Source organism: Aquarana catesbeiana, linkage group LG02 (assembly GCF_042186555.1).
Source record: "Aquarana catesbeiana isolate 2022-GZ linkage group LG02, ASM4218655v1, whole genome shotgun sequence".
Taxonomy (NCBI): domain Eukaryota; kingdom Metazoa; phylum Chordata; class Amphibia; order Anura; family Ranidae; genus Aquarana; species Aquarana catesbeiana.
The window spans coordinates 379,192,435-379,209,585 of record NC_133325.1 but is presented as its reverse complement, the minus strand read 5'-3'; the positions used below and the strand labels follow the sequence as shown (position 1 = coordinate 379,209,585).

Below are 17,151 nucleotides of genomic sequence, written 5' to 3'. Positions count from 1 at the left end.
AGTCTGATAAAGATTTCCTGGCCAACTGCTTCTGAGGTAGAAGTTGCCTTTAAATAAACACAGCTGTTTGATTTAGGCTTGGCATGGAATCATTAGTGACTGTAGGCCTTCTTAGTCTCTGCCCATTATCACTGCCTCTGGCCTGCAACTTGGTTTTGCATTTTGGCCGACACACTAGTCCATTATGATTTTTGTAGAGATTTTTTTTTGTAGAGATTTCCTTGGTCTGCCTCTTCTGGCAGTTAAATACATAGTGGTTCCTTCAGGGCTAAAGAGGACCTGTCCCTGTTGCAGAAGCAGGCAGACTCGCCTCTTTCTGAGAAGTGGTGTTGATGTTGAGGGCTGGAGAGATTTACAATCCATTATGCCCATAATGTGCACTCTTTTAGGATATGGAATATACCTACCTGCCCTCACCTTAATGAACGTTGCTGGTCTCTAGGAAGGCTGATTGCTACTGGTCCACAGATGAGCTGACAGATTGAATCCATTCCTGGGAGTATTTGTTTCAAAAAAAATTCATCAGTAGTAACCACTACAAAACAGCAAACCACATATCCCTCTGTGGTGTACCACAATACAGAAGCAATTACACATTGCTAACAGGTAAGGACTAAAGAAATGTAACTAAGCAGTTCCTGATTTTCATTTCAGCATCAAAGTCAGCACGTAAATGCATAGAGATAAACGCATAGCAGTCATAGTACTGTCGAGTCAATGTAATCACAGGCAAACAGCGCAGGCTAATAGTCAGACAATTAGCACTAGCAGGTTAAACTTACCTTAAACACATGTACTGCCAAAAAAAAAAAGGTCCATACAACAAGCAAGCATTAATACACAGTAAGCCCAGCCTGCAGGGCCAGGCCCTGCATTAATAGGAAAGGCTCAGCCAGTGGTGTATTTAGGTTTTGTGCTGCCCTAGGCCTGACTGAGCTTGTGCACCCCCCTAATTTAAATATGACCCACCCCTTTCTGTCAAGGCCACACCCCTTTCTTTTAAAGATCCGCCCTGTCATCTTCATTGGAGGAGGACAGAGAGGCATGCAGCATCTTTTCATTTGGTGGGTAAGGGGATATGTGCTGGTTGCTTTGGGAGGGGAGGATCAGACCCCTCCCAAAGCACCCAGCACATATCCCCTTACCCCCCTCCCCTCATCCATGTGTGCATTTGTTATCTGCCCCCTTCCCGGTTACTGTGTCCCCCTCCACTGTAAACTATACACAGACCTCAGAGCAGAAGCGCGGCTCTTGCACTGAAGTCGTGTCCCTCCTCTGTGGCTCCTTCTCCTCCTGGCTGTGTACACTAGAACATTGGAGCTGAGAAGGAGGAGGAGCTGAGGAGTGTGTGTGGCTGACAGTGGGGAGAGAGGTGGTGGCTGCTACGGAAAGCCGATCGCCGCTTGTGGGACCCTGGGTGGCAGATGTCCTGGGTACCCACGCTAGCGCACTCTGGCTGCCAGTTACCGAAGCTCAGTGCCGGAACTTGTTGTGGGCTCTGGGACAGTGGCGTCACTAGGTTTGGTGTCACCTGGAGCTGTAAAAATTGTGTCATCCCCCTTAATTTTTTGACTGGAGGCCCAGCGTTGGAGCTCATTGTGGCGGTCAACAAGGCCCAGAGGATATCAGGTTAGGCACTTCCTAATGGCTCAGTTCCTGGGAACAGTAATGAATAATGGCCAACAGGCTATCTTACCAGACCCGGTGAAACCGCAACAGTGATCCCTCCGGCTGGACGATCGCTCACTCTGGGTTGCCCAGGCTGACTCTGGTCAGTAGTGTAGCATGTCTGTACCCCGGCAGTGGCTTCATCTTTCTCCCCCTCTGGTGGTGCGGGTACAGCGTGGCTCTCTGGTGGTGCGGGTACAGCGTGGCTCTCTGGTGGTGCGGGTACAGCGTGGCTCTCTGGTGGTGCGGGTACAGCGTGGCTCTCTGGTGGTGCGGGTACAGCGTGGCTCTTTGGTGGTGCGGGTACAGCATGGCTCTCTGGTGGTGCGGGTACAGCGTGGCTCTCTGGTGGTGCGGGTACAGCGTGGCTCTCTGGTGGTGCGGGTACAGCGTGGCTCTTTGTTGGTGCGGGTACAGCGTGGCTCTCTGGTGGTGCGGGTACAGCGTGGCTCTTTGTTGGTGCGGGTACAGCGTGGCTCTCTGGTGGTGCGGGTACAGCGTGGCTCTTTGGTGGTGCGGGTACAGCGTGGCTCTTTGGTGGTGCGGGTACAACGTGGCTCTCTGGTGGTGCGGGTACATCGTGGCTCTTTGTTGGTGCGGGTACAGCGTGGCTCTCTGGTGGTGCGGGTACAGCGTGGCTCTTTGGTGGTGCGGGTACAGCGTGGCTCTCTGGTGGTGCGGGTACAGCGTGGCTCTCTGGTGGTGCGGGTACAGCGTGGCTCTTTGGTGGTGCGGGTACAACGTGGCTCTCTGGTGGTGCGGGTACAGCGTGGCTCTTTGGTGGTGCGGGTACAGCATGGCTCTCTGGTGGTGCGGGTACAGCGTGGCTCTTTGGTGGTGCGCATACAGCGTGGCTCTCTGGTGGTGCGGGTACAGCGTGGCTCTCTGGTGGTGCGGGTACAGCGTGGCTCTCTGGTGGTGCGGGTACAGCGTGGCTCTCTGGTGGTGCGGGTACAGCGTGGCTCTTTGGTGGTGCAGGTACAGCGTGGCTCTCTGGTGGTGCGGGTACAGCGTGGCTCTTTGGTGGTGCGGGTACAGCGTGGCTCCCTCTTTGGCTTCCCCCAGCACAGTACCCTCTTTTTCTCCTCTAACACCCCCCCTCAGCAGAGTGCATGCTGGGGGCTGTAGCATGTCTGTGGGGGCTACTTTTCCCATGATGCCCCCCAGAGTCTTCTGATTGGCCCTCTGCTGTGGCCAATCATGGGGAGGAAAACAGCGGTCAGGAAGCTGGGCGACGGCGCAGGGAAACCAATTAGAGCCGCTCTCTCTTCTCCCTTAGGCTGACAGAAAGGGGAGGGGGGGCGAGCGGGGGAGTTCTCTGGCAAATGGAGCAGCAGATCTGTGACAGGGAGAGGAGAGATGCGGGTTGTCTGTGTATCTCCCCCGCTCGCCCCCCCTCCCCTGACAATCCGCATCTCTCCTCTCCCTGTCACAGATCTGCTGCTCCATTTGCCAGAGAACTCCCCCGCTCGCCCCCCCTCCCCTTTCTGTCAGCCGAAGGGAGAAGAGAGAGAGAGAGCGGCTCTAATTGGTTTCGCCGTGCCGCCGCCCAGCTTCCTCCCCGCTGTTTTCCTCAGAACAGACAGACAGAATCACAGCTTTACGGAGGGGCGGCTTGATGGCACCCGGGACGCCACTGTACTGCACTGCTAAGCTGTACCCCCTGCTGTGCGGGAGTCGGGAAGAGGGCGCCGCTGCCATTTTCGGGGGGGGGGGGCGGCTTTCTGCCGCCCCCCCGCACAGTGCCGCCCTAGGCCTGGGCCTTGTTGGCCTAGGCCAAGACACAGCACTGGGCTCAGCTCCACCTCAAATCAGCCTTAACATTACTGCAGACACAAACCACAACCTGTGAAGCATTAGTAAACGGAATGGCACTATGGACACCCAGTAAGATTCACATGTGTGATATACACTTTCAGAGGTGTAAGCTAACAGCATACCTGCAGACAATAAGTCAAGCCTGCAGGGCCAGGCCTTGCTGAGTTAATAGGAAGGCTTCAGCCCAGCACAGCACACTTGTTATCAGCATTAGCAGTATTGCAGACACAAACCACAACCTGTGAGGCAATAGTAAACAGACTGAAACTTATGGACAGGCCAGAAAATTGCATGTGTGACATATGCTTCCAGCAGTAACTGTATACTGTAGATTTGTGCACCATGTGGTTCTTTTACCACCTGCATGCTTCATGGTCCAACCAGAAGTCCAATGAGTGTCCATCCATTGAGTCATGATGAAGAAGCAATCTCTAGAGACCAGATACCATCGCCCCCCTTATCCTGGATCTTGATGGGGGGAGGTCTCCCCCATATAGGCTTTCATGTCTGCCTGTACAGTGGGGAGCTTCATCACAGGAGAGGCTTGAACCTGTGCGGCTTGGACAGATGAATCCGGCAAGGTGAGGGAAAAAAAATCCTGCTTTCAGCAGTAGCATAACCGGCTGTAGCAGTGAGGAAAAAAAAGAGAATGTGGCCTGCAGGGAGGAGACTTACTTCTATAGTGTAACCGGTCCTGGAATAGGGCAAGGGGCGGAGCCTACCCATACATATATGCTGTCATGCTGTGTCAGGAAAGGAAATATAGCAGATAGGGCTCAGTGAAAATAAACATAGAATGTAGAAACCAACCTGCTAAAAAGCCTCCAATTTCAAAGCTCCAATATTCAACACAAAACATCAGCATGCTGGGGAGAGCAAGGGAGATAAATATATCCCACTCCTGAAGACAGTCTTTGGACCATCCTGAGAAGAGAAGATTTTTTAAAACAGCTGAATAAGCACGTTTTTTTAAAAAGGCATAACAGATTACATAAAATGAATAAAACAACAGAACTGCAGCATTACGTTTGAAATATCTTAACGCTTTCATTGCCAAATATATAACCTTAAGCAGAGGCGTAACTAGAACCTTCAGGGCCCCGGTGCAAAAAACTATGAAGGGCCCCCTCTGGCCCCTAACCGGGGCCCTTCCCACTGATCCCGGGGCTCTTTATTTCCATAGTGGGACCCTTTATTACGGGTCCCCCAACAGTGTTGGAATGCCAGAGCCCAGTTGCAAGTGAGACCTTTGCAACCCTGGTAGTTCCACCACTGGTGTCAGTAGTTTTTCATTTTTGTTGTTTTATTTTTTTATTTTTTTACCATTTTATTTTTTGTACATTTTTATATTTTATTATTTTTTACATATTTTTAAGGACTTAAGGGGGCTTTGGTAAAATATCAGGGGTCTAAACAGACACCTGATGTCTCCCTTTTGAGAGAGAGAAAAGGGACTGAGTACAGATTCACCAGTCCCTTTCTCTGCAGCCTCAGCTGCACAGAATAAATGAACATGTATAGATCTGTACAGAGCTTCCCCTTCATTTATAAACTGAGGCATAGTAAACACAGTTTACTATGCCACAGCTATGAATGAATAAAACATTTAAAAAATCACTGACTCTATTGATTAAAGCGGTTGTAAACTGCTCTCCATCCTGAAAGATCCTCACAGCAGCAGGTGGAGGGTGGGAGTGGAAACCTGGCAACCCTGTTGAAGGGGGTGTCAGGGATAGGGAAGCGGCAGGAGCAGCATGTATAGGAACCGATGCCCTCCATTTCCCTCCTGCAGCCGCTGAATGCTGGAGGGAGAGGAGGAAAAAGCAGGCATTCAGCAGTTCCTCTACACCCTGCCACCCCCGCCACCCTCCTATCCAGGTAAACAGGGGGGCCACACGGGCCCCCTGGACATGGGGCTGGGTCGTAATGATGAGCCTGCGACCCCTGTATGTACACACCTGACCTTAAGGTAAACCTCTGCATTGCCATTGCAGCCAGTTATATATATATATTTACTTTACTTTTGTTCCCCCACCATTCTGTTTGGCTCACAGGAGTGAGGACAGGAAGACCTGTGCAAGCTCCAAGACAAAATGTGGCATGGCAACACTGTCAAATGGGACATGAAATAATGAGTCACATTCTACTTAATATCTAGAAGTACCCAGCCTTTTTTCTTCACTTTCGGGAGTTGAATAAAGCCCAGGGGAATGAAGAGAAGATGTATATGTGGTGCAAGTAGATCCACTATTACAGTACACCTGTTGCTTTGCCCTGCAAGGACAAAACGCAGGGTTGCTTTAAAGAAAAACAAATGGTTTTAGTCAATTTTATTTTATTATTTTTATGTTTTCAGATTTACAAACTATCTTGTATATCAATATTTTAATTACTTGAACAAAATATTAATTGTTAAAATACACTTTACGGGCAGTCAGTACCCTTTTGTTCTAAGCACCCCATTCTTTAGTCTGGGTATTTCTTTTCTCTTCATGTTTACAGTACTTTTTTCCAGCACAGGGCTCCCACTGCACAGCCAACAATTGAGCTTAATACAATGTCTCGGACACATTTCAATAAGTTAATTTAAAAATAAATGAGTAAAAGAGTAAACCACATGTCAGCAATGCGGCAATCCCACCAGACTGCACCGCACACCAGTCACTGTGCTATAATGCAGTGTCTGGTGTGAATTATTATTTTTCAAAGTAAATAACTGCGTAACTATGTAACATACCTCCCCATGTTTTCACATGCAACTTTTTACCAACGATGTATATAAAAAGTAAAAGTGCCATTGCCCACTGAGAAACCGTGTTTGCCCAAGCTGAACCTCTGAAAAAAATGAAAAATGAAATATACAATTAACTTATTATCAATGAAAACCTTAAATCAGCGCAGCACTACTTATCTCAAAAGTGATCTATCTCAAGAAAACCTGTACAACATGTATATCTTTCTGTTTAGATCACTTTAATACATAATTATACTAGTCCAGGTACAGTATATAAGGGCGCTCTGAGCATAAGGACCAAGCAGACAGTACATATGAAAAAGCAGAGGTCCGATGGTGTATCTTCCACACTTAGGGCTGCGCTCACAAGGAGAAGCAATCTCTACAGGAAAAACAAAACAGAAAGAGAGGCGCCTCAAAGTGCAGAATTAAAAGCTTTTTATTTCCCCAAAAAGGATTAGAAACATTTACAAGATCTGACGAATAAAAGGCATATAATCATGGGTAGTACAGGTAGTCCATCAGGACTGGAGGTCCTCGACACATAAAGGTTATCCGAGCTGTGTCGTATACTACGGCAGAGGCTCCGGAGTCATGAAATTTCTTGTAAGCCGGTGAGCAGTTACCATTGACCGGGTCTGCGATGGACAGAGATCCCGGAAGTGAAGTCAGTGGTGAGAGACGGGAACCAGCTCGAACCACAAGCCGGATAAAGTCATCAGTAAGGGACGTGTTTCGGAATATCTGATTGGTTCCTTTATCAGCCTATGGCTGCAAATGTACACACACTTAGCTTATACTATCTAGACAGGATATGGGCGAAAACATGGGCAGGGGCATAGACAGAAGAGGGGAAATGGAATGGGAAGTAGTAAATAGTAATGATATGAAGTAATATAAAGCATTTCTCTAAAAGATAGAAACATCAAAGAATACAAGTAAAAGGTGCATATGTCTAACCACAGGAGACATATAATTAAACAAAAATGAAATGACCACAATTAACAATGATAACCAATCTACAAAAGAGCAGAGGAGCACTATGGCCTAAGCTCCCATTAATATAAAAAGGGGGAGAGGACCATTTCTATTAAAATACCAAAAGAGATAACAAATAATTAAAAAAATATTTTATATATACCGTATTTATCGGCGTATAACACGCGCCGGCGTATAACACGCACCCCAAGTTTAGGAGGGAATTTTAAGGAAAAAAACTTTTAGGAGGGAAGTTTAAGGGAAAAAACTTACATTTAAATGCCCATCAATGCAGCCTTATCAGTGTCCATCTGCAGCCTTGTCAGTGTCATTGAAGCCTTTCCCAGTGCAGCCTTGCCCCAGTGCAGCCTTGCCCCAGTGCAGCCTTGCAGCCATGTCAGTGCAGCCTTGTTAGTGCAGCCTTCCCCAGTGTCCATTGCAGCCTTGCCCCAGTGCAGCCTTGCCCCAGTGCAGCCTTGCTCCAGTTCAGCCTTGCAGCCTTGCCCCAGTGCAGCCTTGCAGCCTTGTCCCAGTGCAGCCTTGCACAGATTTAAATATGGCGCTGCGGAGGGACTCAGCGGAGCAGAGCGAGCACTGCTGAGATCGCAAGTACTGGGTGGAGCCGAGATACACATAGCCGAGTGTACTCGGCTCTTCTCGGCTCCACTCACAGTCACGTCCAGTCCCGCCCTATGATGGACATAACACAGGTCCAATGGTGGGACTGGGCATGACTGTGAGCGGAGCCGAGAAGAGCCGGGTACACTCGGCTATGTGTATCTCGGCGCGATCGCGCTGCTCCGCTCACAATCAGCGGAGATCAGCAGGGGATCGGCATATAACACGCACCCACGATTTTCCCCTGATTTTAAGGGGAAAAAAGTGTGTGTTCTACGCCGATAAATACAGTATATATATATATATATATATATATATATATATATATATATATACACACACATACAAATAAAAAAATAAAAATTAGAGTAAAAAATTAGGGATTTAAAAATGTAAAAATTACAAATTAAAAATAAAAATAGAGAAAAAATTAGAGTAAAAAATTAGGAATTTATAAATAGAAAAAAAAAACAGAAAAAAAAGGGGGGGGATTTCCCATTCTATTTTCCCCTCTTCTGCCTATGCCCCGCCCACATTTCTGCTGGTTCCCGTCTCTCACCGATGACATCACTTCTGGGATCTCCATCCATCACAGACCCGGTCAATGGTAAATGCTCACCCGCTACAGGAAATTCCATGACTCCGGAGCCTCTGCCGCAGTATACGACACAGCTCTGATAACCTTTATATGTCGAGGACCTCCATGCCTGCCGGACTACCTGTACTACCCATGATTATATGCCTTTTTATTCGTCAGATCTTGTAAGTGTTTTTAATCCTTTTTTGGGAAATAAATAGCTTTTAATTCTGCACTTAGAGGCGCCTCTCTTTTTTCTGTTTTGTTTTTCCTGTAGAGATTGCTTCTCCTTGTGAGCGCAGCCCTAAGTGTGGAAGATACACCATCGGACCTCTGCTTTTTCATATGTACTGTCTGCTTGGTCCTTATGCTCAGAGTTCCCTTATATACTGTACATGAATTTATGTTTGAAGCAACTCCAAGGCTGCTGCACTGACTATGTGGACTATTTTATAGTGGACTGGTCCTTTTGAGATACAAGCCCTTATTGTTCCTTCCTTTTTCTTTTTTTTCTTCCCTTTCCCCTCTTAATTATACTGTGTGCGTTTCTCTTCCTTCCCCTTTTCTCCACAGGTTTGTCTTGTCTTGTCTGCTTTGTCTATTGTTTCATATGTTTTATCATGGATTTTTTATTGGAAATTGATTCACTTAAATATTCTATTATTAATGAACTCCTTGTCATCTTTCCCAATGATTTCCTTAAACCACTTCCCCAATTCATTCATACACAATATGGGACTTTATGCTCATTGTTTCAGAGATTGGAGAGATTGGTCACCTCTGCCAACCAGCAATGGTGGGATGATTTTTTTCTCCACAAATATTTATCTGTCCATATAACCCCGAGGGGTTTGAGGATCCTGAAAACTTGTTCCTTCTTAGATTCTACACAGCAGAAGGAATGGTCCTCAATCTCTGAATTTTGCACTAATAAGTGGATTAAAATCATTAAGAAATCAATAAATATACCTCCCCATAAGAGAAAATTTTAGCAGCGTTTAAAATGGATCACCAACCATATGTGTAATTAATAAAATGTCAACATATTTAAATAAAATCAATTTCAAAAAAGGTCATAGTCCATAGTATCTGTGAAGCCTAAAACAGGTTAATCCGGCAAGTCTTTAAGATGATACATCATGCATGCAAAGGATGGGTTACGATCCAAACTTTAATTCCACCCCTGTGCACCATTTAACTGCCTCTACACCTTCACCGAGCCACCTCATGATAGCCCCCTTTGTGTGTATACTCACCAGAGGTAAGAGTCAGGTATGCCTGTAATGTCTCTCCCAGGGATTATCTGCTCTGCTCCCGCTGATAGAGGTCAGGTCTCCTTGGTCATTATGTTAGTGGACATATCATGCAAGAAATAGAAGGGATGCTTGCCATAGTGTTATATCCTTTATTAAGAAAAACAATCTCCCTGCTACAAAATGCGCTTACCAGATCATTACAATAAAAGGCAGCTTGTCAGTGAAACTGAAATTGATTTTATTTAAATATGTTGACATTTTATTAATTAGACTTATGGTTGGTGATCCATTTTAAGCGCTGTTAATATTTTCTCTTGTGGGGAGGTGTATTTATTGATTTCTTAACGTTTGTTTTACATAATAGCAGCTAACAAGTGTATAAAATCTATCTTATATCCATTTAGAGCGCTGGCATCAGAAATTCCTTCTTTTTCTCAGATTTTCTGTTTATTTCAGGATTAAAATTGCCACACAAACACATATCAGATATGAACAATTAGTACACCAGATACAGATTATATTTTCTCAAATTTCAGAATTGACCTCATATCTACCATTCTTATGGTTGTCTACTATTACTAAAAAAAACAAAAGGAAAGAAGACCTCCTTATTAAAAACAAATTAGGAAAATTCAGTACAGATCTTAAAGATTACAGTAACAATAGAATTTTATCATGGAAACGCAGATCCATTAACGATCTTCCATCCCTCATGAATATCAATCCATATGTCATCCAGACCCATTGGCCAACTGATCTGGCACAGGAAAAACCATCTTCCATGCCACATAACCATGCTAAATTACAGAAAAAACATAAAAAAGAAAAAAAAAAAACATTCCCCCACCTTTATTACCAGTTTTGTCACCTATACCTGATGCGGATTCTCAACCCAAGTCACAACAGGGGACTTCCTCAGCTTCCATTTCATTGGTGCATACTAGATCTTCACCCTGCTCCTCAGCTATTCATCCAGCAGCTTGTATGCCCCCCTCCATTTGTACCAACAGGGATGCTACTAGTCAAGACAGCGCCACACCTATGCTCATCACCTCTATTGATAGAGCGCCACTTGGTCCATCAGTCTCCGTTGGCCCAAATTCTCTTCTTGTGATACCCCCTGCTACTGCTCATCCTTCTGACCCTACTGCGGTCTCTTTTTTAGTGTCCGACCTCCCTCGGACAAAACCTCTAAAAAGAAAACACGAAGTAGAGGTTGCCGAGGCAGTCGAAGTAGATCCAAGTCCAGATCCCAGGAAAAAGAGAGCACTATAAAAATCTTCAATCTCTCTACTCATCTTTTAACTAATGATGAGATGTCCTTACTCAGTCGAGGCCTTAAATTTGCACCTTCCGCCGGGCCAAACCCCTTTCTCCTTTTCAAGGATTTAAATAAATTTGTACGCAGTCTTACCCTTAAAAGATTTTACAATATTCAATCTATCAAACACAATCACAATCACCCCCAGGTCAACTCTATTCCTGCTGGTGCCCCTTGTGAGGATACTGTAACCCATAGTGATTCAGGTTGTCTTGCTCTTCTGGAAGAACTATATGCCCACAATACAGAATCCAGTAGTCAGCCTAATACCCCATCTTTCCCCTTTGAGGGCTCTGAGACTGACCAAATTTTGTATACTCAGCATCTCATGACTTCCCCACCCATAAAAAAACATTAGACCGACATCTGTATTCTATCCCACTCATTCCAAGGGCTCCTGCATTGACGCTTTTTACCGCATTGTATATGCAGAGATACAGGATATGTGTAATTCAACTAATAAAAATAAGATTAGTCATGATCTCTCACATTCTGAAAAGAAAGCTTTAGATGCTTTAACCAATAATTTTGATCTAGTTTTAAAAAATGCTGACAAGGGAGGAGGCATAGTTGTACAAAATAGAACTGACTATGTTAATGAAGCCATCAGACTCCTTTCAGACACCAATACATATGCAAGATTAAATACTGATCCATTGCCTCGGTTTGTTTTGGAGGCTATCGCTCTTGTTAAGGATGCACTTAGTGATCACATCATCACCCAACAGGAAGCCTCCTTTTTGGTTAAGGCAGTCCATTTTACTCCATATTTTTACCACCTGCCCAAGGTACATAAGAGCTTGGTCAATCCTACTGGACGACCTATTGTTGCGGCCATGGGAAGTATCACTAGTGGCTTCTCACAATATGTCGATCAGTTCCTCCAGCCACTCGCCCAATCCCTCCAGTCATACATCAGAGATGGTACCCACCTGCTGGAATTACTCTCTCCCTATTCTTGGTAGCCCAACTATCTCTGGGTCTCCCTAGATGTCCAATCTCTATATACCTACATACCACACGATGTGGGACTGGGCGCCATTCAATCCTTTTTTGTGCCATGACCCCATGCTGAATCGTAGACAAGCCTCCTTTATTGTTGAGGCCACTTTTTTTTGTCTTACCCACAAGTATTTTAAATTTGAAAATGATTTTTTTCTACAGGTAAATGGGACAGCTATGGGGGCAAATTTTGCGCCCTCATATGCTAACCTCACCATGGGTCATTGGGAATCCTTGCACATATGGCATAATAATCCCTTCTCCTCCCACATTGTGTTCTATGGACGATATATAGATGATGTGATCATCATCTGGGATGGCAATGTTTCCCTAATCCCAGATTTTGTCGCACATTGCAATGGCAACAACATGGCCCTACAGTTCACTTCTGTTATGGACAAAGAAAGGTTAGCTTCTCCTGATTTAGAACAATTTTCTGTTGGTAAAGAAATTCATGCTAAGAATTTCACTAAACCTACGGCAGGAAATTCCTTTCTTCATTATAAAAGCTGCCATCATCCTCAATGGCTCAACAATATACCTAAGAGCCAGTTTTGCAGACTAAAAAATAATTTTACTAGAAATGATGATTATGAAAATCAGAGTAAGACCTTGAAAGAAAAATTTCTAGACAAAGGGTTTCCAGCTGATCTTGTGGAAACAGTATACTTCCAGTACAAAAATACACCTCCTTCATCATGCTCTTCTACCCACGGTGGCAAAGGTGGAAATGACTTGCGTTTTGTAACCCAGTTTTACTTTCGCCACAGACAGATGGAGAGCATTGTGCAGAGACATTGGCCCCTGTTGCTCCAGGACAAGCATCTCCTCCCCATTTTACCTAACAAAACGAAGTTTGCGTACAGAAAGGCACCAAGCATTAAAAGTAAGGTGGCACCAAGCAAATTAAAGAAAAAACCCTTCCTCCTGGTTATTCTATTCCCACCTTTTTAGCTATCTCTGGTATGTATATGTTGAATAGGAACATGGGTTAATATCTTACTTCTGGTATTTCACTTCCTGGTTGACATAGCCAGGTAGCCTCAGTTGGAATGAAACACATCAAAGCTTTGTAATCAGAAGAACAATGGCTTGGCTCAAGCCCACCTGCTGTGATATGTGTGATTACAGGCTTCAAAGAGAATAAGAGCTAGCTAAGACGGCCCAGGGCTAACAGAGACGCTGCCCCTAGTGGACAATACAGCATGCTTCCTGACGAATGGGCAGACATTTGAAGGATTACCTCTTGGCGATACCTATTGGATGGAAGGCAAATGGGGGTGGCTACGAGTGGGCGTGTATGTTTGAATGAAATGAGCACACACAGGCATTTTCTGTCTCTCTGCCCCTTTCTCTCTCTGCTGATGTTGGTCTTTGCAAGCCTCATGGCATGGCCATCTTGAGGCCTTGCTCTGGTTGCTGGCTCGGGCCTGAACTATGTGGCCCAGACCCCTTTTATCATCCAGAACTAGCCGATGAAACCTTGTGATAAGTATATTCTTGTATTATATGTTTGATTGTTGTTATATGTTGTAGATATCTGCTGTTTAGTATATTGTGTTCTGATTGTAAGCTATGTAACATGGTAATACCTTTTAATACTTTTATGTTAGTTTCCTGTTTTCAAGGGAAATAAATGTAACTTGTTTACTAAGCAGATGTGTTTTTTATATCATTGTGCTTATCAGACTCTGATAGATTAGACTAGCAATTATAGGGACTAAACAAATTGATACATATATGCAATAGTTATATAGGATATAGATTGTATAATATTGTATCGGTTATTTCAGTATCAATGCCGAAAACCTTTATGCAAAACCTATCGGTTTGTGAGGCATGGTCAGAAGTATTTTTGTGTGAGAGGCAAAACATACCCCATTAAGGGCTTTCACGCCTACTCCTCTGACCATGTGGTGTATTGCTTGACATGTCCCTGTGTCCTTTTTATATGGGGCAAACCATTCGGCCACTTCGCAAGCGTTTTGGTGAACATCGCCATTTCATTACCGATGGATTGGACAATCACAGTGTCCCTAGGCATTTCCTCAGTTACCATGAAAAATCTACAGATGGCCTGAGAGTTTGGGTTATTGAGGCAATGCCGAGGGACCTGCCTCCAGCTGAGCGTTTTAGAAGACTCTGCCATAGAGAAATGTTCTGGATCTTCTCTCTAAATGTATTGGCCCCTGGAAGGTTGAATGAGGATTTTGAGATTAGTGCTATCCTCTAATCCCCCCTCCCCCCCTTTTTTCTATCATAATGATGGTCTTTTCCTTTTTCCAGTTATGCACCTTATGGGATAATTTAATTATTTTATACCAACGTACACATATACATTTTCTGTGTATAGATATATATGTGTGTGTGTCAGAGACTGTATGCACATGTTTGGTGCTTATGTACTTATATATCTCTGTTAGGATGTACATCAATGTACATAAGCCCACACGCTCTTCCACTAATTAATTATTTTTTTACCACATTATTGCTGGTACATTGTTCTGTTGTATCAGATTCCTAATAGCTCACTTTTTTTTTCTATTTTTAAATTCCTATTTTTTTTTTTTTTTAATATTATTTTTTTAATTTTTTATTTATCCTAATTTTTTACTCTATTTTTTATGTGTGTGTGTGTGTGTATATATATATATATATATATATATATATATATATATATATATATATATATATATATATATATATATATATATATATATATATTTATATAAAATATTTTTTTAATTATTCATTATCTCTTTTGGTATTTTAATAGAAATGGTCCTCTCCCCCTTTTTATACTAATGGGAGCTCAGGCTATAGTGCTCCTCTGCTCTTTTGTAGATTGGTTATTATTGTTAATTGTGGTCATTTCATTTTTGTTTAATTATATGTCTCCTGTGGTTAGGCATATGCATGCTTTGATGTTTCTATCTTTTAGAGAAATGCTTTATATTACTCCATATCATTACTATTTACTATTTCCCATTCCATTTCCCCTCTTCTGTCTATGCCCCTGCCCATGTTTCCGCCCATATCCTGTCTAGATAGTATAAGCTAAGTGTGTGTACATTTGCAGCCATAGGCTGATAAAGGAACCAATCAGAAGTTCCGTAACGCGTCCATTACTGATGACTACATCCGGCTTGCGGTTCATGCTGGTTCCCATCTCTCACCGCTGACGTCACTTCCGGGATCTCCGTCCATCACAGACCCGGTCAATGGTAACTGCTCATCAGCTTACAGGAAATTCCATGACTCCAGAGCCTCTCCCACAGTATACGACACAGCTCCGATAACATTTATATGTGGAGGATCTCCATGCCTGCCGGACTACCTGTACTACCCATGATTATATGCCTTTTTGTTCGTCAGATCTTGTAAGTGTTTTTAATCCTTTTTGGGGAAATAAATAGCTTTTAATTCTGCACTTAGAGGCGCCTCTCTTTTTTCTGTTTTATAATTATACTGGTGGCTTCTGAAGAAGTGGCTCATGTCCATGAAACGCGTCGGACCACAAGAAATCAGTATATGGCCTTGTCTCCTTGATAATATGAGCTGTTATGTTATAGATTTGCTGGACAAATTGTATTATTGATCAATTTTATATGTTGCATAGCAAAAAAACAACATTTTTATATGTGTATCTTTAATAAAGAAATAGAATTTTATGAAAAACGCTGTGCCTTAAAAATCCCACTTCATATTTTGTGTTGCTTTATTCTGGTTTAGTCATATAGGGATGTGGCACTATAATTTTAATCTATTTGGTATGTTGTCATAAATTGATGTCCTTGTTGAAAATCATAAATTGATGCCCTTTGATGCTTTCCCTGCCAGGTACTATCTCCCCTCCCTTTCGGGGGTGCACCCCCTTCCTCAAAGCTAGGCTGAGGAAGGGGGTGCACCCCCGAAGCGTGTTAGCTGTACCCTGTGTTCTGTGCATGTCCATGCATTCTTTTTATGGCCTTTTGTGAGCTGCATTTTGTGAGTACCCACTTTTATAAAAAAACATTTTTATTATTAATTTATCTTTGGTAATGCACTAGGTGTACGCGCCTTCCATTTCTGTTTTTCTTGTAGTGCTAATCTTGCTGACCAACAGTATGTTGCTCCATAGCAAGAGCATTATTCAACTTTATTCAAAGCTGCATAGTTTATTTTTATCTACATATGTCCCTTATCTGCACTGGCAATTTTCTGGTAAAGGTGAAATAACCCTTTAAATTTATACACTGAAAAATGTTTCCTTCTACACTCCTTCTGTCTGGCAAGATATTAAAGGGTTTGTAAACCCTAATTTTTTTAAATAAAAATAACAAAAAAATTATTAACTTACCCACTCTTTGCAATTGTTTTGCACAGAGCAGCCCCAATCCTCTGCTTCTGGGGTGCCCCGTTGGCTCTCCAAGCCCCTCCTCTTTATCAGGTGCCCCCACAGAAAGCTGCTTTCCCTGGGGACACCCGTGTGGGCTCGCTCCCTAGTCCCGCTACTGTGTCCATTGACACAGAAAGCAGTCACTGGATTTGATTGACAGCTGCCGGAGACAATGGTTCCTGCTGCTATCAATCTGTCCAACGAGGAGAAAGACAGTAGCGGGAGCCGCTGTGCTTGTGCACATCACTGGAACAAATCTGGCTCATGTAAGAAAAAGGGGTGGTCTGGGGGGAGCTGCAGCACAGAAGGTTTTTCACTTTAATGCATAGAATACATTAAAATGAAAAACCTTGAGGCTTTACAACCACTCTAAGTCTCTGAGGGTACATTCTTTGCCTGTGGCATATGCCTTAAAGTGGTTGTAAAGGCAGAAGGTTTTTTATCTTAATGCATTCTATGCATTAAATTAAAAAATCCTTCTGTGTGCAGCAGCCTCCCTCGGCAACCGTAATATTTACCTGAGCCCTATCTCTATCCAGCGATGTGCACAACTTTCTCGGCCTCCTGATTGGCTGAGACACAGCAGCGGCGCCACTGGCTCCCACTGCTGTCAACCAAAGTCAGTTAACCAATCAGGAGAGAGAGGGGCTGGCTCCATGTCTGAATGGACACATGGAGATGTGGCTTTGCTCGGGTGCCCCCATAGCAAGCTGCTTGCTGTGGGGGCACGCGACAGGAGGGAGGGACCAGGAGCACCGAAGAGGTACCCAAGAAGAGGAAGATCACAGCTGCTCTGTGCAA

At 43.9% G+C, this 17,151-nt stretch overlaps 1 protein-coding gene across 1 annotated transcript in view; it reads right to left on the bottom strand.

The window, feature by feature from the left end:
* Positions 1-17,151, bottom strand: part of LOC141128071 (multidrug and toxin extrusion protein 2-like) — a 181,393-nt gene that overhangs the window by 133,692 nt on the left and 30,550 nt on the right. Inside the window, exons 8-9 of the mRNA XM_073615137.1 lie at positions 6,224-6,321; positions 4,297-4,410 (exon numbers count right to left, since the gene is read on the bottom strand). Coding sequence (XP_073471238.1) covers positions 4,297-4,410; positions 6,224-6,321 — 212 coding nt within the window. The remainder of the gene's footprint in view (positions 1-4,296; positions 4,411-6,223; positions 6,322-17,151) is intronic.